Raw genomic sequence first — 21,087 nt, forward strand, 5'->3', positions numbered from 1 at the left:
AGCGCAAAAAAATGTTAGTTTGTGTTGTACGCCATACTTGGCGCCAAATAATTTCATTATTTAAAACCCCATTCCTATATGCCGCTGTTGCATTTTTTTCCCATTCCTGAAACTGCCATATAAGGAAATTGATCATTTTGCTTTATATGTTGTTTTTTCTCTTACATTTGCAAGATGTCTCAATCTGATCCTGTCTCAGAAACCACTATTGGAACCCTACTGCCTGATAACAGTTCTACCAAAGCTAAGTGCATCTGTTGTAAATTTGTGGAGATTATATCTCCAGCTGTGGTATGTAATAGTTGTCATGATAAGCTTTTACATGCAGAGAATGTGTCCATCAGTAATAGTACAATGCCTGTTGTTCCTTCAACATCTAATGTACATGATATACCTGTGTATATAAAAGATTTTATTGCTGATGCGATTCAGAAGGCTTTGTCTGCCATCCTGCCTTCTAATAAACGTAAAAGGTCTTTTAAAACTTCTCATAAAGTTGATGAAATTTCAAATGACCGACAACATACTGAATTATCCTCCTCTGATGAGGATCTATCTGATTCAGAAGATCCTTCCTCAGATATTGACACTGACAAATCTACTTATTTATTTAAAATGGAGTATATTCTTTCCTTGTTAAAAGATGTGTTGATTACATTGGATATTGAGCAAACTAGTCCTCTTGATATTAAAACTAGTAAACGTTTAAATTCTGTTTATAAACCTCCTGTGGTTACTCTAGAGGTTTTTCCAGTTCCTGATGCTATTTCTGATATGATTTCTTTTTTTTTTTTTTTTTTTTTTTTTTTTTTTTCAAAAATAGTTTTATTTTACAGATAAGAAAGTTATACATCGTAAATGCACTTTGTTCGGATTACAAATCAATATGGCTTTACAGCTGTGTGAGTTGTACATGTACAATGCTGTATACAAATATGCATGTAGTGATAAAGGTAATGAGCAATAAATCATATAGTAACAAATTAAACGAATAAACAACAAACATAACAAAAAACAACACATTGTGCTTCCTGTTGCCCCTCATGTTTTCTCCCTCCAGTATCTCAGGGTCGGGTTCTACCTCCTCTGTCAGTATCTAGTGTCGTATGTTTTGGTGTTTTATATCTTATTGGAATCAAACTTATTCCTCAAATATTCTTCCCATAAAATCTTAATCTGTATGTACTTGTCTAACCTTCGTTGTTTAAGGTAGTGGTATTCCTCTAGCTGTATAGTGCGATTGCACTCCTGAACCCAAAGCGCAGTGGTTGGGATTATAGAACTTTTCCAGTTCTTGGCTATTAGTTTCTTGATGCTGTTACTTGCTATGTTAAATAATTTAGTTTGTTCTGAAGTGAATTTTTTGGGGACTATGTGAAACAGCCACAAGAGTGGGTCTACTGGTAAGGCTTTATCTAGTAACTTTGATGTTTCCTTTGAGATGTCATCCCATATTGGGGTTATTTTAGGGCAAAGCCACCAGATATGTGCCATATGGCCGATTTGATCATGGCACCTCCAGCAGAGGTTGGAGGCTTCTCTGAATATTTTCTGGCATCTTGATGGAGTAAGATACCATCTATGGAGAATTTTCAGGTTTAACTCAATGAGATTACTAGATGTGGCAGATCTCTTAATGGCTATAAATATCTTAGAGGCGTCAATGTGTGATATCTGAATTCCCAATTCCTCCCCCCATCTGTTGATAAAGTGAGGGGTGTGACCTGGTGAATTTTGTTTCAGTAGTGCATAAATCATTGATAAGGTGTGTTTTGTAGGAGATTCTTTATGGCATAGGGACTCGAATGTCGTTAGTGGCCTCAACATATTCCTTTTATGCGGATGTCCTGACAGGTAATTGTAACACTGCATATAAAAATACCAATCTCTGAAACAATTAAAGCCTTGTTCGGTTAGGGCCGTTCTAGGGAACAGCTGAGTTTCAGTTCCTAGATGGCACATCATCAATTCCCTGTCCGGTTGTGTGTCATTTTTTAGCTTTGCTACTAGGCCAGGGGCAAATTCTTTATTAGAGATGAAAGAGGTAAGGGGAGAGTAAGTGGACGAGATGTTGGGGTGCTCTACTAGTATCTTTTCCCATATCAGCATGGTCTCCTGTACTGTGTGTGCGACGTATATCTGGGGTGATCTAGTAATTGATGGTGTCCAGCATCTTGTGCCTAAATGCAATGTACCGGCTATGTCATGCTCGAGGCGAACCCAAATTTTAAAGTTGAAGTTAGTATACCAGTCCACTATTCTCTGTAAGTGTGTGGCCTTCCAGTATGCAACGAGGTCAGGTACCCCCATTCCCCCGTTATCTAGTGTCTGATACATGTCTTTCCTATTGATCCGAGCGTGTCGTTTATTCCATATAAATTCAAATATTTTAGTTTGCAGGGACGTAAGAAAAGTGCGTGGAAGGGCTATGGGTAGTGTCTGTATGATATATAATATTTTTGGCAGGATACTCATCTTAATGGCACTGATCCTGCCCATCCAGGATAGAGGTTTTCTACGCCAGGAAGACAGGGTGGATACCATTGATGATTGAAGTGGTAGGAAATTTGTCTCGAATATTTGGGTAATCTTTGGGGTTAAAAATATCCCTAGATATTTCAGTTTGCTTTTTTGCCACTTAAATGTACATATACGTGAAATAGGTATTAAATCCCCTTCTGGTATGTTTATGTTTAGGATTTCCGATTTATTCTGGTTGATAAGAAAGTTTGAAATCTTTCCAAATGCATCTAGCTGTTTCAATAATTCTGGTATAGATTGTCTGGGGTTCGTCAGGAAAAAGAGCACGTCATCTGCATATAGAAGCATCTTATGTTGATGTCCCCTAACCTCAACTCCCTCAATGTCTACCGTGTGTCTAACCTTAAGTGCAAGCATTTCTATTACGCAGGCAAACAGGAGCGGGGACAGCGGACATCCCTGCCTGGTTCCGTTAGATATCACAAAAGGGGCTGATAAAGATCCGTTTACCCGGATTCTAGCTGTCGGACAATGGTACATTGCAAATACCCTATCTATAAATGTCTCGCCAAGGCCCATTCTCATAAGGACCACCCGGAGGAACTGCCAGTTGACCCGGTCGAACGCCTTTTCAGCATCTGTAGATATTACCACAGTCGGAACACCACGGTTATTCACATAATCTATCAAATTAAGGGCTCGTACAGTGTTGTCTTTGGCTTCCCTTGTGGGAACGAAGCCCACCTGGTCAGCGTGGATTAAATTTGGAAGTAAGGCGTTCAACCGGGTCGCCAGCAGCTTGGCATATATTTTCACGTCGGTGTTCAATAGTGATATCGGTCTATAGTTCTCGACTCTCGAGTGGTCTTTACCTTCCTTTGGGATTAGTGTTATGTGTGCAGCGAGGGAATTGCTAAGGAATGGTTCTTTACCGGAAATGGAGTTAAAGAGGGTCAGCATGTGTGGGGCTAGAATCTTACTGTATTTTTTATAATAGTAGTTAGTGAAGCCGTCTGGGCCAGGGGTTTTTCCGGTCGGTAGGTCTTTTATGGCCAATAGGAGTTCTCTCATATTGAAAGGGGAATTAAGGGATTCTTTTTGTTCCTGGGTGATCTGTGGTATGTCAAAGTCCTTGAGGAAAGATTCTATGAGGCTAATATTAGTTGTGTCAGTAGGGGGAACAGTTGGTAAGTTGTAGAGGGACTCATAGTATGTGCGAAATGTCTCTGATATGCTAGAGGTAGAGTATACCATGCCTTTCCCTGGTCCACTGATAGACATAATATATGAGCGGTGAGTCCGTCGTTTCAATTTGCGTGCTAGTAATCTACTACATCTGTTATCGCTGTCATAATAAGTTTGTTGTAGTTTGAGTGCAAGTAGTTTGCAATCTCTGTCTAAAAGGGTGCTAACTATTTCCCTCTGCGTCTGTAAATCCTTTTTCAATGTTGTGTCTGTCGGTGTTTTTTTAAGTTTCTCCTCAGTCAAGGTAATGTTATTCAGTGCGGTCTGTAGTGCGGCGCACTGTTGTTTATGATTATGGGACTGTATGCTGATAAGATCCCCTCTAAGTGTGCTTTTATGTGCCTCCCATATAAGTCTAAAATCATCTATGGATGCTACATTTAGTTGAAAGTATTCCTGCAGACGATTCTCTATTTTTTCTTGGTACAGTGGGTGGTCTAATAAATTATTGTCTAATTTCCAAAGAAATGTGGAGTGTGGGGCTGAGGGCCATTCAATAGAGCAGGTCACCATAGAGTGATCCGTCCAGCCTGTGGGGATTATCGCTGACCTTATTGCCAAGGACAAGCAGGACACGTCTAAAAGGATGTAGTCTATGCGGGAAAATCGGGAATGTGGAAAGGAGAAGAAGGTATATTGGCGGTCTACCGGGTGATGTATCCTCCAGGTGTCGTGTACTGCTAGGTCTCTAATATGTTGTTTGATTCTATAAAGAACCCGGTTTGGTGTTGAGGAGAGCCCAGTTGATGTGTCTAATGCTGTGTTGAGGGAGACATTAAGATCCCCTCCTAGTATCAGTAGACCCCTTTTACTCTCAAGTATGGCATCCGAAAGGCGTTTGAAAAAGATGTCCTGCTGGGTGTTAGGGGCGTATACACAGGCCATTGTGACTATTGTGTTATAGAGTTTGCCAGTCAGGATTAAATATCTGCCCTCTCGATCTCGTGTTAAGCTAAATAGAGTAAAGGGTATACCTCGTTTAATTAAGATTCCCACCCCATTAGTTTTACTATGGTTTGATGCGAAGTATGCCTCTCCAAACTTGTAACTAAATGTTTTGGGTTCTTTCTTGTGAAGGAAGTGGGTTTCCTGCAGCATTATGATATCCCCCTTGTTATCTTTAAAATCCTTAATAGCTATACTTCTTTTGTTTGGGGAATTAAGGCCCTTAGCATTAACTGTTATGATGTGCAGCTGCGCGTTATTGGGAGCCATTATATGTCAGTATGATCACGATCTGTCGCTTGGTAGTGGTGCTAGTGTCCACCTGTTGATAATGGGGAGTAGGTGTCAGAGTGAGAGGCAGTACCATATTAATCAATATACAGGTATTAGAAGGAGTATGTGTGATTATGTAAGCACAATGTGTAAAACAAAAACAAACATCAAGGGTAACAACAACAAAAACAAAAGTTAACGAGTAAACATTAGAACATGTGAACACATCGCCGGAGCGGCTGAGGGATAGTCCCTCCGGCAAAACAGTTATCCTAATAGGATGTGGGGTCAGCCGGGTACTTAGGCCCAGGCAGATGTGGAATTATTTAACATCCAATGAAAGGATGATATAAATGGGTAAAAGTAACATGGTTCATATATTTTTGCACAATGGGAATGGCCTGGTTATGACAGGTTAAAACTATACATATATAACGTAACTACTTCGTATAGTCACCAGGATTGTCCTTGTGGGCGGTTCAAGCAAATGAATGTCTATAGCTAAAATAAACAACAACAGATAATAAAGGCATGACAAGTGATTTTTACACCAATCTCACCCAACCATGGATCTTGGGAGACAATTAAGTCCTTCAATAATACATCATGAGTTCAGTCTGTCTTTCCTCTTCTTATAGGCAACTTTGTGCCATTGTGTCCCTGCTAAGAGATGTGGTGATGAAGCTGTGTTGTCAGGAGGCTTCTCAGATAGTTGAGGCGGCTGGATTGATAGGCCCAAGCCCTTAGAGAAAGACTCCAGGTCTTGAGGCCCTCTGTAGGTGTGAATCTGGCCTTCCTTAGATACCATCAAACTAAAGGGAAACCCCCAGCGATACTTGATATCATTCTCTTGTAGTGCAGTGGTGATAAATCGGACGTCTCTTCTACGTTGTAGAGTGCTTGGGCATAGGTCTGGGTAAATTTGTAAGGCATGATCCAGATACATTATCTTCCTCAGTTGTCTCGATTTGGACCAGATTTCCTCCCTGTCAGTGAATCTCAGAAATTTAAGGATAACATCCCTAGGGGGTGCACCAGTTGGTGGAGGTGGGCGCAGAGCCCGATGTACTCTTTCCAGTTCCATATCAGGTATGTCTGGGTCCCCCATCAGGTGGTGAAAGAGGTTCTGCATATATTCTCTAAGTTCAGGGCTTTTTATTGACTCTGGTATACCCCTTACTCTTAAGTTAGACCGCCGACTGCGGTTTTCGAGATCCTCAATTCTTTCTTGCATTGTCTCTATTTGTGAGGATTGAACGTTGGCATGTGTTTCTAGGCTCCCCACCATTTCAGAGATGGTAGTTTGCGTGTCTTCTACTTCCTCTACTCTGCACCCCAAGGCGTTTATGTCAGTTCTCATGGAGGTAAGCTCTTTGGTTATTAATGCCTTTAGGGAGGCAAAGTCCTCTTTTGATGGCAGGTTAGCAATGTCTTGTTTTAGTTGTGTAATATAAGAGGTAGCTATCTGTGATTCTGCAGCGCTTGATAAATCATGAGGAGTCTCATTAGTATTTGCAGTCTGATGTGCAGGATTGGTTGCTGTGTCTGGCAGTTGAAAGAATGTGCTCACAGAGACTGGCACAGTGGTCTGGCTTTTCGTGAGCTTCTCCCCTTTATTCAAGCGTTTAGTCGTCATGTTTTACTTAAGTAATGGAGAGTGTTCAGTTGACCTGTATTTCCTTCCCCAGGATTATTGTTTGGAGGAGGAGATATTAATAATTCAAGTTGTTAGTGATGCCCCATTGAAGGTTTACGGTCAGATGTGGTGTACATTTGTGATGATTTACTGAGAGCAGGTTGTGCACTCCACACCATGTTATGTTATTGCTATTCAGGGTCTTACGTCTTCGGATCAGTGTTTTATGCCCTCCTCTCCTATCATAGTGAGGCCCATTTAATCAGGCATGCTTTCGAGGTGACTTTTAAGTTTGTGGGCGTTATACTTCTTTTTCTGCCGGTGCTAATATGTAACATAGATGGCCCTTTGTCCCACTGTGCGGTCGTTATGTGTTGTGTTTCATTTGTTTCAGCTTACCTCCATATATGAGCTGAGTCTGAGATGGACTCCGGTATCTGTGTCCGCATGGCTCGCACACGGCCTTTTCCAATATGGCGGCGGTCGTTTTTCCTTTTGCGGCTAAATAACGGTCCGTTTTTAGCTAAGTCGCATGTCAGATTGCCTTCATGCCATAGCGGTTAGTGTCCCCACATACTTAGGCGCCTGTGTACCACTTTGTAAAGCGATTCTTGCAGGTATATAGTCCTGGGTCTTTTTCCCCAGCACGGAGCTGATTCACACTGCGGCCATTTGCCTGCACGGCCGAACTCCGCCCCACCATTTCTGATATGATTTCTAAGGAATGGAATAGGCCTGGTATTTCTTTTATTCCTTCTTCAAGGTTTAAAATTTTTTATCCTTTGCCAGCAGTTAGTTCTTCTAAAGACCCTTTAGACAGGAAACTTGAATCTTAACCAGAATATAAATAAGCTTTCCTTAGATATCTTCTCAGGCCTGCCATTTCTATGGCTGATGTTGCCAGCAGTTAGATTGGAGTTTTGGGAAAAGATCCCCAACGTTGATGGGGCTATTTCTACTCTTGCTAAACGTACTACTATTCCTATGGAAGATAGTACTTCTTTTAAAGACCCTTTAGATAGGAAACTTGAATCTAATCAAAGGAAAGCTTATTTATATTCTGGCTATCTTCTCAGGCCTGCCATTTCTATGGCTGATGTTGCAGCTGCATCAACTTTTTGGTTGGAAAGTTTAGCGCAACAGGAAATGGATCCTGATTTGTCTAGCATTGTTCGCTTGCTTCAACATGCTAATCATTTTATCTGTGATGCCAAAATTGATGTTAAATCTATGTATTTATCTATTTTAGCTAGAAGAGCTTTGTGGCTCAAATATTGGAATGCTGACATGGTATCTAAGTCTAGATTACTATCTCTTTCTTTCCAAGGTAATAAGTTATTTGGTTCTCAGTTGGATTCAACTTTTTCAACTGTCACTGGGGGGAAGGGAGTTTTATTGCCTCAGGATAAAATACCTAAGGGTAAATCTAAAGCTTCTAACCGTTTTCGTTCCTTTCGACAAAATAAGGAACAGAAAACCTAATCCTTCCCCCAAAGAATCTGGTTCCAGTTGGAAACCTTCTTCAATTCTGAGTAAATTCAAACCGTTTAAGAAACCAAAGCCAGACCTCAAGTCTGCATGAAGGTGCAGCCCTCATTCCAGCTCAGCTGGTAGGGGCAGATTAAGATTTTTCCCAAACATTTGGGCAGGTTCTGTCCAAAATCAATGGATTCAGAGTATTGTCTCTCAAGGGTACCGAATAGGATTCAGAGTAAGACCTCCTGTGAGAAGATTTTTTCTCTCTCACGCATCCCAGCAAATCCAGTAAAGGCTCAGGCTTTTCTGAAGTGTGTTTCAGACCTGGAGCTTTCAGGGGTAATCATACCAGTTCCGTTTCAAGAACAGGGTCTGGGGTTTTATTCAAATCTATTCATTTATCCAAAGAAAGAAAATTCATTCAGGCCAGTTCTGGATCTGAAAATTTTGAATCGTTATGTAAGAGTGCCAACTTTCAAAATGGTGACTATAAGGACTATTCTGCCTTTTGTTCAGCAAGGGCATTATATGTCCACAATAGACTTACAGGATGCATATCTTCATATTCCGATTCATCCAGACCACTATTAGTTTCTGAGATTCTCTTTTCTAGACAAGCATTACCAATTTGTCGCTCTTCCATTTGACCTAGCGACAGCTCCAAGAATCTTTTCAAAGGTTCTTGGTGCCCTACTCTCTGTAATCAGAGAACGGGGTATTGCGGTGTTTCCTTATTTGGACGATATCTTGGTACGAGCTCAGTCTCTACATTCTGCAGAATCTCACACAAATCAGCTAGTGTTGTTTCTTCAAAGACATGGTTGGAGGATCAATTTACCAAAAAGTTCCTTGATTCCTCAGACAAGGGTCACCTTTTTAGGTTTCCAGATAGATTCAGTGTCCATGACTCTGTCTCTAACAGACAAGAGATGATTTAAATTGGTTTCAGCTTGTCGGAACCTTCAGTCTCAATCATTCCCTTCAGTAGTTATGTGCATGGAAGTTTTAGGTCTCATGACTGCAGCATTGGACGCAATCCCCTTTGCTCGTTTTCATATGAGACCTCTCCAGCTTTGTATGTTGAACCAATGGTATAGGGATTATACACAATTAATATCCTTAAATCCCAATGTTCGACTCTCTCTGACTTGGTGTTTAGATCACTATCGTATAGTTCAAGGGGCCTCTTTTGTTTGTCCAACCTGGACTGTGATCACAACAGAGGAAAGTCTTTCAGGTTGGGGAGCTGTCTGGGGATCTCTGACAGCACAAGGGGTTTGGAAATCTCAAGAGGCAAGGTTACCAATCAATATTTTAGAACTCTGTGCTATTTTCAGGGCTCTTCAGGTTTGGCCTCTGTTGAAGAGAGAACCGTTCATTTGTTTTCAGACAGACAATATCGCAACTGTGGCATATGTCAATCATCAGGGTGGGACTCACAGTCCCCAAGCTATGAAAGAAGTATCTTGGATACTTGCTTGGGCGGAATCCAGCTCCTGTCTAATTTCTGCAGTTCATATCCCAGGTATAGACAATTGGGAAGCGGATTATCTCAGCCGTCAGACTTTACATCCGGGGGAGTGGTCGCTCCATCCAGATGTGTTTTCTCAGATTGTTCAGATGTGGGGTCTTCCAGATGTAGATCTGATGGCTTCCCATCTAAACAAGAAACTACCCAGGTACCTGTCCAGGTTTAGGGATCCTCAGGCGGAAGCGGTGGATGCGTTAACAGTTCCTTGGTGTTACCAACCTGCTTATATTTTCCCGCCTCTAGTTCTTCTTCCAAGAGTGATCTCCAATTTCATTATGGAACAATCGTTTGTGTTGCTGGTAGCTCCAGCATGACCTCACAGGTTTTGGTATGCGGATCTTGTTCGGATGTCCAGTTGTCAACCTTGGCCACTTCCATTAAGGCCAGACCTTCTGTCTCAAGGTCCGTTTTTCCATCAGGATCTCAAATCATTAAATTTGAAGGTATGGAAATTGAACGCCTAGTGCTTAGTCATAGAGGTTTCTCTGATACAGTGATTAATACTATGTTACAGGCTTGTAAATCTGTTTCTAGGAAGATTTATTATCGAGTTTGGAAGATTATATTTCATGGTGTTCTTCTCATAAATTCTCCTGGCATTCTTTTAGAATTCCTGGCATTTTACAGTTTCTTCAGGATGGTTTGGATAAAGGGTTGTCTGCAAGTTCCTTGAAGGGACAAATCTCTGCTCTTTTTGTTTTATTTCACAGAAAAATTGCTAAGCTTCCTGATATTCACTGTTTTGTACAGACTTTGGTCCGTATCAAGCCTGTCATTAAATCAATCTCTCCTCCTTGGAGTCTTAATTTGGTTTTGAAGGCTTTACAGGCTCCTACTTTTGAGCCTATGCATTCTTTGGACATTAAACTACTTTCTTGGAAAGTGTTGTTCCTTTTTGCAATCTCTTCTGCTAGAAGAGTTTCCAAATTATCTGCTCTTTCTTGTGAATCTCCTTTTCTGATTTTTGCATCAGGATAAGGCAGTTTTGCAGACATCATTTAAATTTCTACCTAAGGTTGTGAATTCTAACAACATTGTTGTACCTTCTTTGTGACCTAATCCTAAGAATTCTTTGGAGAGATCCTTACATTCTTTGGATGTTGTAAGAGCTTTGAAATATTATGTTGAAGCTACTAAAGATTTCAGGAAGACTTCTAGTCTATTTGTTGTCTTTTCTGGTTCTAGGTAAGGTCAGAAGGCTTCTGCCATTTCCTTGGCATCTTGGTTAAAGCTTTTGATTCATCAGGCTTATTTGGAATCGGGTCAGGTCCCGCCTCAGAGAATTACAGCTCATTCTACTAGATAAGTCTCCACTTCGTGGGCTTTTAAGAATGAAGCTTCAGTTGATCAGATTTGCAAAGCAGCAACTTGGTCTTCTTTGCATACATTTACTAAATTCTACCGTTTTTATGTTTCGGAAGCAAGTTTTTGGTAGAAAAGTTTTTCAGGCAGCTGTTTCAGTTTGATTCCTCTGCTTATGTTTAATTTTTTTCTTATTATGATGTGGATTAATTTTTTTCAGCGGAAAATGGCTGTTATTATTTTTATCCCTCCATCTATAGTGACTCTTCTGTGGAGTTCCACATCTTGGGTATTACTATCCCCTACGTCACTAGCTCATGGACTCTTGCCAATTACATGAAAGAAAACATAATTTATGTAAGAACTTACCTGATAAATTCATTTCTTTCATATTGGCAAGAGTCCATGAGACCCACCCTTTTTAGGGTGGTTATGATTTTTTGTATAAAGCACAATTATTTCCAAATTCCTTTGTTGATGCTTTTTACTCCTTTCTTTATCACCCCACTACTTGGCTATTCGTTAAACTGAATTGTGGGTGTGGTGAGGGGTGTATTTATAGGCATTTTGAGGTTTGGGAAACTTTGCCCCTCCTGGTAGGATTGTATATCTGATACGTCACTAGCTCATGGACTCTTGCCAATATAAAATAAATGAATTTATCAGGTAAGTTCTTACATAAATTATGTTATTTTCAAATTTTTAATGAAATGATTTAAAGTGAAATTTAATCCTAGCGTTTCACAAACGCTAGGATTGACTATTGAAACAAATAAAGGGGATTTTCATTCATGAAGTATAAAATACTTAATGTAGAAAGCTCCTTTATTTGTTTCAACCGATCGGCGATATGAGCTGCTAATAAATGCCACGGCAAAAAAAAAAAATCCTAAGAGGTGACGTTTTTACCTCTTAGCCAATAGCAGTGCGGTAAATCCGGCTCCCATGGGTGCCAAGCTGGATTTACCGCACTGCTATTGGCTAAGAGGTGGAAATGTTACCACTTAGCAAAAAGTTTTTTTAGCCGTGGGCTTTGTTAGTAGCTCAAATCGCCGATTGGTTGAGACAAATAAAGGAGATTTCTACATGAAGTATCTTATACTTCATGAATGAAAGTCCCCTTTATTTGTTTCAAAAGTCAATCCTAGCGTTTGTGAAACGCTAGGATTAACTTTCACTTTAATTAAAATAAAAAAAATATAAAAAATTACTGCACAATAAATTATTTCACAATGGCTTAACATATGCAAAAAGGGGGAGTAGTGGGTGTGTGGACGAATGATGGGTGGCATCAGAAGTGGCAAGAGACATTTTGGTCTGGCTAGTAGCTTAGGACTTGAAATTTTAAACTGTATATATATATATATATATATATATATATATATATATATATATATATATATATATATATATATATATATATATATATATATAAAAATAAAACAGTCCAATGATTATGCACTCTCACCTCCAATCGTCAACTGCCAGGGTGCAAGACAGATTAACAATGAGACTGCACTCACTTGTCCTTTTCCTTAGAGCTTGTTTGCTGAGGAAAGTGACCAGTGATTGTCGTCTCATTGTTAATCGTTTATATAAATATAATTATATATATATATATATATATATATATATATACAAGCATACATACATATGTACATATACATTTATAGTTTACTATAACAACCTTCTTCTTGCTTTTTCTTTTTTACACATTTTTTATTCTTACTCTCTTTATGTAAATTATGGGGGGGGGTTCTTCTATATATCTGTAACAAAATATGAGTGTGACTTTACCTTCTTGTTATCATCTAATACAGTATTCATGCTTTCGATCCACAATGTATCAATAGGTCCATCAAATACAACCCATTTACGCTCTGGGCTCTCGGACAGAGCAAATTCACGGAAAGTGTTGGCAACGATACCATCAGTCCACTGAAACATGAGCATAAGTTAATTGGAGCATGCGTGGCATTCAATTTGTTTAAAAAAAAAATGATAGGATTTCTATAATTGTTTAAAGGGACATGTACATGAAATTTAAACTTTCATGATAATTATAAACAACTTTCCATTTTGCTTATATAATCAGACTTGATTCTCTTGGTTTTCTTTGTTGAAGAGCATACCTAGATAGTCGTAGGAGCATGCATGTGTCATAAGCACTTTATGGCAGAAGTGTTTATAACAATGTTTTTAACAATAGTATACAATGTTAAAGGGATATGAAACTCAACATTTTGCTTTCACGATTCAGATAGCGCTTACAATTTTAAACAATTTTCTAAATTACTTCAGATATCAATTTTGCTTCATTCTCATTTGAATCCTTTGTTGAATGAGAAGCAATGCACTGGTGGGAGCTATCTGAAAACATCTGTTGAACCAATAACAGGAGACAAATGTGTGTAGCCACCAATACATATGCTTTCCAACAAAGGATACAAAGAGTAGAAAGCAAATGTGATTAATACACGGACATTGAAAAGTTCTTTAAAATTGCATGCTCTATGTGAATCACTAAAGTTTAATTAAAGTCATAATTGGATATTCACGATTTATACAGAGCATACAATTTGAACAACTTTCCAATTTACTTCCATTATTTAATTTGCTTCCTTATTTTTTTATTGTTTGCTGAAAAGTTTATCTAGGTAAGCTCAGGAGCAGCAAAGAACCTAGGTTCTAGCTGCTGATTGGTGGCTGCACATATATACTGATTGTCATTGGCTTACAGATGTGTTCAATTAGAACATTGCATTGCTGCTCCTTCAACAAATGATACCAAGAGAATGAAGCAAATTTGATACTAGAAGTAAACGGGAAAATTGTTTTAAATTGTATGTTCTACCTAAATCATGAAAGAACATTTTTGGGTTTCCTGATTCCTTAAGCACTAGAGGGCAGCAGTTTTTATATATGGAAACACTTCAGCCATAAAACGCTCAAGACGTACGCTCTTTAACAAAAAATACAATGAGAACAACATCAATCTGGAAAACTGCATTCTATCGGTTTTGATTTTAAGATGTAACACGATGTTGTGACATTTTAATCAAATAAACGTAACATTGAGAATTAAAATAAAAAATAAATAAATAAAACAATTATTATACCTCATGTGATACCGGATCAAATTGCCCAAAAAGCTGCCCCATAGTGATGGATTTGGGATTGACTGTTCTGTATATCACCTTTTCCTCTTCACAGCCTCTTTCATTCATAAGTGATAATGTATCTGCCAGGACACGGAGAACCTTGGTTTTGCCTGAATATGACTCTCCCACCAGCATAAAACTATCAATACAATGAGACAGAGAAACATGGAATTGAATAAAAGCTATAAAACCAGCAATAACCTATAAAATGCCCAAAATGGCCTAAAAATGTGTTGTGCTAACAAAGGTCACCAGAAAGGATCTAGAGCGGAGCATGTATGTATGTATTGGGTACTTGTAAAGCGCGGCTAATCACCCGTAAGGGTCTCAAGGCACTGCTCATTTGATCTAACTCGTAAGGATGAAAGGCTGAGTAGACATCACCGGAGATCGAACCTGCAACCCTTGGGTTGCTACAGAGCTCAGCCACAGTGCCTTAGCATGCTGAGCTATCTGTCCAGTACTGTTGGGGAATATCATTTTCTTTTACTTCCTGCTTTTTTATATAAATTCCTCACCATTTTACCTCTTTCCTTGTCCTAAGGGGACATGTAAAAAAAAATTTTTTTAAAATGGTCGCCTTGTAGATTTTGTTCACAACTATGCAAAATTACTTAGCATCCCTCAGGAACATCACTTATTCTACCTAAACTTATGTCTAGCAAATATTTTAACGTTTTTTTAATCTGTTTATTTTTCATATATTTATAGAAAACACAAAATTCAGAACTAAAAGTATATGTAAGAATAATCTTAGGAAAGGCCAATAAAAATATGGCCGATCAGTTAGAAGAATCTTTCTGTAGGACATAGGTGGGAGTTTTACAGTAATCAGGCCTTGCAAATTTGCTCCACATAAGCTTCATTTTTGAAAGCCCAGGAAGAGGAGACAGCCTTAGTAGACTGAGCTGTAATTCTCTCAGGAGGCTGTTGACCAGCTGTCTCATAAGCTAAACGAATAATACTTCTAAACCAGGAGGGAAAGGGTAGAAGAAGTGTCCTTCTGACCCTTACTCTTACCAGAGAAAACAACACACAGGGCAGAAGATTGACGAAAATCTTTAGTTGCTTGAAGGTAAAATTTTAGAGCATGCACAACATCCAGGTTATGCAAAAGACGTTCCTTATGGCAGGAAGGATTGGGACAAAAAGAAGGAACAACTATATCCTGATTAATATTTCGATCCGATACTACCTTAGGGAGAAAACCCAGCTTAGTACGAAGGACCGCCTTATCCACATGAAAAATAAGGTAAGAGGAATCACACTGCAGAGCCGAAAGCTCAGAAACTCTGCAAGCGGAAGAAATAGCAAGAAGAAACAAAACCTTCCAAGATAACAATTTAATATCAACAGAATGCATCCGCTCAAACGGAGCCTGCTGCAAAACTTTAAGAATGAGGTTAAGGCTCCAAGGAGGTTGAACACAGGCCTGATTCTGACTAGAACCTGAACAAAAGCTTGAACATCTGGCAAATCTAACATCCGTCAGAAAGATTTTCATGGATATAGAATCTATAATTGTTCCCAAAAAACACACCCTTGTGTCTGGTACTAGGGAACTCTTTACCAGATACACCTTTCACCTGTGGAAATGTAGAATAGACAATAACATCTCAGTATGAGATCTTACTAACTGAAAAGATAGTGCCTGAACCAAGATATCATCCAAAAATGGCGACACTACTATTCCCTGAGATCTGACCACTGCCAGAAGGGCCCCTAGCACCATTGTAAAGAGTTGAGGAGCCGATCAAGATCAAAAGGAAGAGAAACAAATTGGAAGAAATTTCCCAAATTGTAGTCCTAAGATCACTAAACAAAAAATTATCTTAACCTAGTACTATCTAGGATGGCACCGTATCAGAAAATAATCTCCTCAACATGAGAAGAAAAATAAAGTACCTTGTATATAAAAAAGGATACTGAAAAATCTCCTAGTGTCCTGAGATCACTAGGAAACAGATATGATATATGTAAGACAATATCTGATAACTCAAACACTATGAGAAATCCCTACATAGGAGACATTAAAGTCCACGAATCTAATCATGGACGTCAAAATAATAGTTTCCTAAGAAAGACAAAAAATATGTATATGATACAATTGGCCAAACCTACATAAAGAAGGACATAAATCACCTCAAAATAAGAGAGATTATAATATAGAGCCACGATGCCCAAACTAGGGACATAAAATAAGATCTTAGTGCTAAAAGCACTAAACATTATAAGTACTGCGTAATCCTATGACCATGGGAAATGCCCAAGACATGAAACAGAGCTGAACTCATGTTTCCAATTATATAAAAATTCTTTATAAAAGACAAGCAATTTAGAGTCCTGAGAGCACCCAGAACTATATTAAGATTTCTACAGTCATGCTCCTGGAGAATAGAGTGGGAGTCATTTCACCGTAAGGTTCTGAACACTGGAAACCCAAGAAATATCTCATTGATCTGACACGGAGATCAATCCAGGGTGTAAAAAAAATATTTAAGAATATTATGTGGAACTGACACAAAATTGCAGTAAAAAAAACCCTGAGAGAAAAGAAACTCTACAAAACCCTCTAAAAGAGTAAACTACTATGTCGGAACAAGCCTCTCTGATACAGGGTAATAATGAAAGCTTTCATAAAATCTGATTTTACTGGATTTTGAGGGAACAAAATGGGGGAAGTTGAGAGGGAGTGAGTGGACTCCTCTAGACTTTTACATTTATAGGTAGTAGCCGCGGTCTCCCGAAAGGATAGAAGTGGACCCCTCCCGGCTCTGCTCGACAAACGATATCTTTTCTTAAGGTAACTTTAATGATTTTACCCTTCTTTATAAGCAATTGTCTAAGCCCTGAAAACAAGCAGATTTGTAAGTTGGACACTTATAGTTATTATAGTTTGATAGTAGTATTTTGTTTGATCTTTTCTCCTTAATTATAGGAAATTATCTAATGGACATTAATACAAGGAGATTCTGGAATATGTGTAAACTATGGACATTAATCTGAGGAGATTAGTGCCAACTCTTTCAGAGTTTCACAACTCTGGGGGCTTGGTACTCCTTAGTGCTCATTCAACCGAGTGAAGAGATAAACTATATGAGAATTTGCACTAGGATATATTGTTAGCAACACTTTGTTTACTTATGTTTTGATGTACCTAAAGATGTTATTTAACTGGAAAATAGTAAAAATTATTTCAACTAAAAGAGTAAACTAGAGTAGGTTCCTAGTTTGAAAACCTGAACTCACGAATTCCAGAGAATGAGACTGATACGCTACCAATTATGTTAGCAAGGCTCAGGCAGAAACACACATACTATAAGGAGATCAGAAATTCTGATATACTGGGAATTTAACCTGAGGATAATAGACAGTTGCTCTAACCTAAAGGATAAAACAAAGCTTAGATACAGATAATACTGTACAGTTTGAAAACTCCCTTTAAGGAGTAATATTTCACACCTCAGTTTGATAATATAAAACATGGATATACATGTCTAAGAAAATGACCCTTAAACGCCACTGGGTGGCACCAAAGAACTGAAAATTCCTGAATATCAGGGGGAAAAAATTACAGATGATAAAAAGAACTGTATTCTAGGCAGTACTATAAAAACCGACAGGAACTAGTTACAGTCAAGCATACAGCTACAGTCAGATTACACAGTATAACTTAAAAGGACTGTGTAACACCTTAAAGTAAAGATTCCCTGAAGAAATTCCTACAACAAAGAACTAATGGACCGCTATTGCATACTCTTCAACGGCACAAATAAAAAGGGTCCAATAGGGAAATATGCGCCAACTGAATAGAGGGAGCAGAGGGAATGCGCTCAAGTGAAACCTCCAATAAGGAAGAGGTTGATGAAGCTGTAATACATCTAAAACTAATAACGGCTAAAGCACTATACCAAAGTGCGTCACACTGCCGCCATACTAACATAACAATCCCCATACAGTATAAGCATATATATGCATAGACTCTAGAGTAACTACTTAGCGACCTACACCCCCGAATATAACCTACGGCAAAGGGACCGCTTTCATGAGACTGGCAGAGAGTACAACACAATAGTACTTGGTAACATATAAAATAAGCAATCCCTTACCGCTAACTGTTGATTTTACTAACAAAAATGCAGGGGGATAGATAACAGCCTCTCTTGAAGACGCTGCAGACACGGACCCATACCAAATTCTCTAGCTGAAGCCGATTAGTCTCAGTTTTAACTGCGCATCTCAAGTAATTTATTGTAACAGCTTAGGTTACCACAATGCTAACAAGGCATCTTAATTATGATTTAGGCACTCCTAATCTGATTACTGTTCTCTGCTAATTCAATAAGGAACCCTCATGTCCTCACCTTACCTGGACAGAAACTGAGAAGAGCGCCATTGTCTAAAAGGCGCGAAAGAGGACCGTAGATTATGCTATCTGCCCTTGAGTGCAGACAAAAAAATCTTGATTGTACCAACTATCCTAACAATAATTATTGTGTGCAGCCCACAGCTTAGTACACATTCAGCCCTAGATGGAAAAAAATATAAATTAAATCTGTCGTCAATAGGGAACCCCTGACTGTAAAGAGGTTTTTGTTTCCCTATATGGAATATAAACCGTATTCTTAGCAAGTTTATGTAAAGGAGTGTGAGGGTATATATATATATATATATACACACTGTCCCCATACATTATAAGCCTGGGTCTCTATGCTACTTGACTCTTCAAAAAGGCTATAGAGGCGGCATTAGATCTCATTAATCTTTTACTGGATTAGCCAAGGAATCTGCTCTGCCGCAAAATTTACCAAAGTTTGTGGAAATAGCTCCAGTAAAATACAAACCCTTTCTGAGGGTAACAGATCCCACCAGGTCCCTGAGTGTCTGTCCTCTTCCTTTCACTCTTAGTGTGCAAAGAAAAATATAATAAAGGACTTACCCTCCACTCTATAATCAGCTATACACTGTTATATATTATTTCTTTATTAGCCTTTTGGCTTACTCTTGCTACTGTTTGATAAAACTCAATTTTACTAAGATATGCCATAGTCGTGTCTGCAGGGAACCCGCGTAACATGAGTTGTAGCAGAAACAAAACTTAGTTTTGCCTAAAGATAAAATTCACTCCAGTCTTTGTTTTCAGCTATCTGTCTTTTGTCCTGCCTGAGTGGTGTGAGTAACAATGACCAACTACACAAATTTCTCTTATCTAGGTATATTTCTAGTATATAAGGTGTCTCACGTAGCGAGAGCTCACTTATCTTCTGTCTGTAAGGGAAGTCCTGATAGCTGTAATAAAAGATCAGACCCTAGAGGGGTTATCCATTGTCTGAATATTTTGGTCTGGTCTCCATTATTTCTTCACCTTTTGGGCTAAATTTCCACTCCAACTACAACAGCAAACCTTGTTATAAACAAAAAATAAATGAATACAACTAAAATAATAGTTAAGCTTTACCCATGTCGGACAATCATCATTTCATAAGTCTGTATCATCTTCTCTAAAAACACATTCACCGGCTGTACGTTGTGTTTACTGCAGCACTGATGTGCGCACTCCAGCAAATCCTGTTTAAATGCAGAAACGTATGTAACCGTTAGACAATGTAAAAACACATCCAATTCCAGAACTACTAAGAAATAATTATGTTTATTGAAATGGTATAAATATGTGTTCAAGAACAAGATAAAATATATTACAAAAATCACAAAGCCAGTGATAAGACATGTTTTGGAGATTCTGTGAACATATTACGTGTCAATAAATTACAGAAATATCGAATGTGGTGGCGCTGTATCACCTCAGGGGATGCAAGCTGCACTTTTCCTCTGTGAAACCTGCCTTCTTTCACCTCCAAGATTAAAAGCTCACAATGGTGTAGCACGTTTCAAATAAAATGGTAGGCGCACAAACAGGTCATACTCCTGAAGCGATACAGCGCCGCCACATTCAATATTTCTTGTTTCTGGATACGGTCTGGGAGAACCAGGGCTGGCAGCGAGCATCTGAAGGGAAGTGCTAACATAGCTTCCTACTTATTTACAATAAATTACAGAAGCAGCTTTTAAAATCAAACTCATTATATCCCATAGTTATTAACACTGCTTAAAATGGCCACCCTATTGCAAAAATGACGATCTAATTAGATACAGTGCCCTTCCTTGATATTTCAAAAGAGGTTTACTATTTTCCAGTGCGGGGTCATTTTCTATCGTAGGTTGCAAAGGGAAAAACTTACAATTAAAGGGACAGTCTACACCAAATTTTTTATTGTTAAAAGATTTATTACCGATCCCCCAGTTTTGCATAACCAACACGGTTCTATTAATATACTTTTTACCTTTGTTATATACTATCTAAGTCTCTGCAAACTTCCCCCTTATTTCAGTATTCAGTATTTGCACTAGGTTACCTTTCTGCACTTGCTCTACAATACAGGAATCATTTATCACAAACTGTAATGAATATCCATTAGATAAGAGGAAGTTAAGTGCTATAAAATGGATTTGGGCATTAATGCTAATTTATTGCGCAGTAAGCTTTAACAATTTACTGGTAATTTGATTACAAAACTACAAACATTGTGGATAATTCTAGAGTAACATTAGCGATCCATAACACTTGCATTTCTGCGCTCAATTTGTAATCTGGCCCATACATTTGTGAAGATAAATGCAATCCCACAGGAGTAAAATTTCCCGTGCAACCCTAAGAAAACAAATTGCAAGAAAAAGTATTCCAAAAACCTTTTTTTTTTTTTTTTTTTTTTTTTTTTAAATAAAGCTGTTTGAATATTGAATATTGCAATTATCACTAAGAATTCCAAAAAAGTGATCCTGTTATTTTTTTATATATCAATCAGAAATGAATCACTGCATTGCAAAATATATGCATACAAACTAAATGTTTAAAAAAAAGCAATTGTAACTGTAATTTTGCATTATTTTGCAGTCCTGGGACACAACTCTTGCAGAGCTTCCTAAGAAGTGTTTCTATTATCATTTATGCTAATAAGGGCCAGATATAAATGTACTCT

At 38.4% G+C, this 21,087-nt stretch overlaps 1 protein-coding gene across 1 annotated transcript in view; it reads right to left on the reverse strand.

Moving 5' to 3' along the window:
* The window catches only part of DNAH12 (dynein axonemal heavy chain 12), a 300,387-nt gene that overhangs the window by 151,774 nt on the left and 127,526 nt on the right, over window positions 1–21,087 (reverse strand). Inside the window, exons 29-31 of the mRNA XM_053689370.1 lie at window positions 19,509–19,618; window positions 14,009–14,189; window positions 12,687–12,827 (exon numbers count right to left, since the gene is read on the reverse strand). Coding sequence (XP_053545345.1) covers window positions 12,687–12,827; window positions 14,009–14,189; window positions 19,509–19,618 — 432 coding nt within the window. The remainder of the gene's footprint in view (window positions 1–12,686; window positions 12,828–14,008; window positions 14,190–19,508; window positions 19,619–21,087) is intronic.

This window comes from Bombina bombina, chromosome 7 (assembly GCF_027579735.1).
Source record: "Bombina bombina isolate aBomBom1 chromosome 7, aBomBom1.pri, whole genome shotgun sequence".
Classification (NCBI taxonomy): domain Eukaryota; kingdom Metazoa; phylum Chordata; class Amphibia; order Anura; family Bombinatoridae; genus Bombina; species Bombina bombina.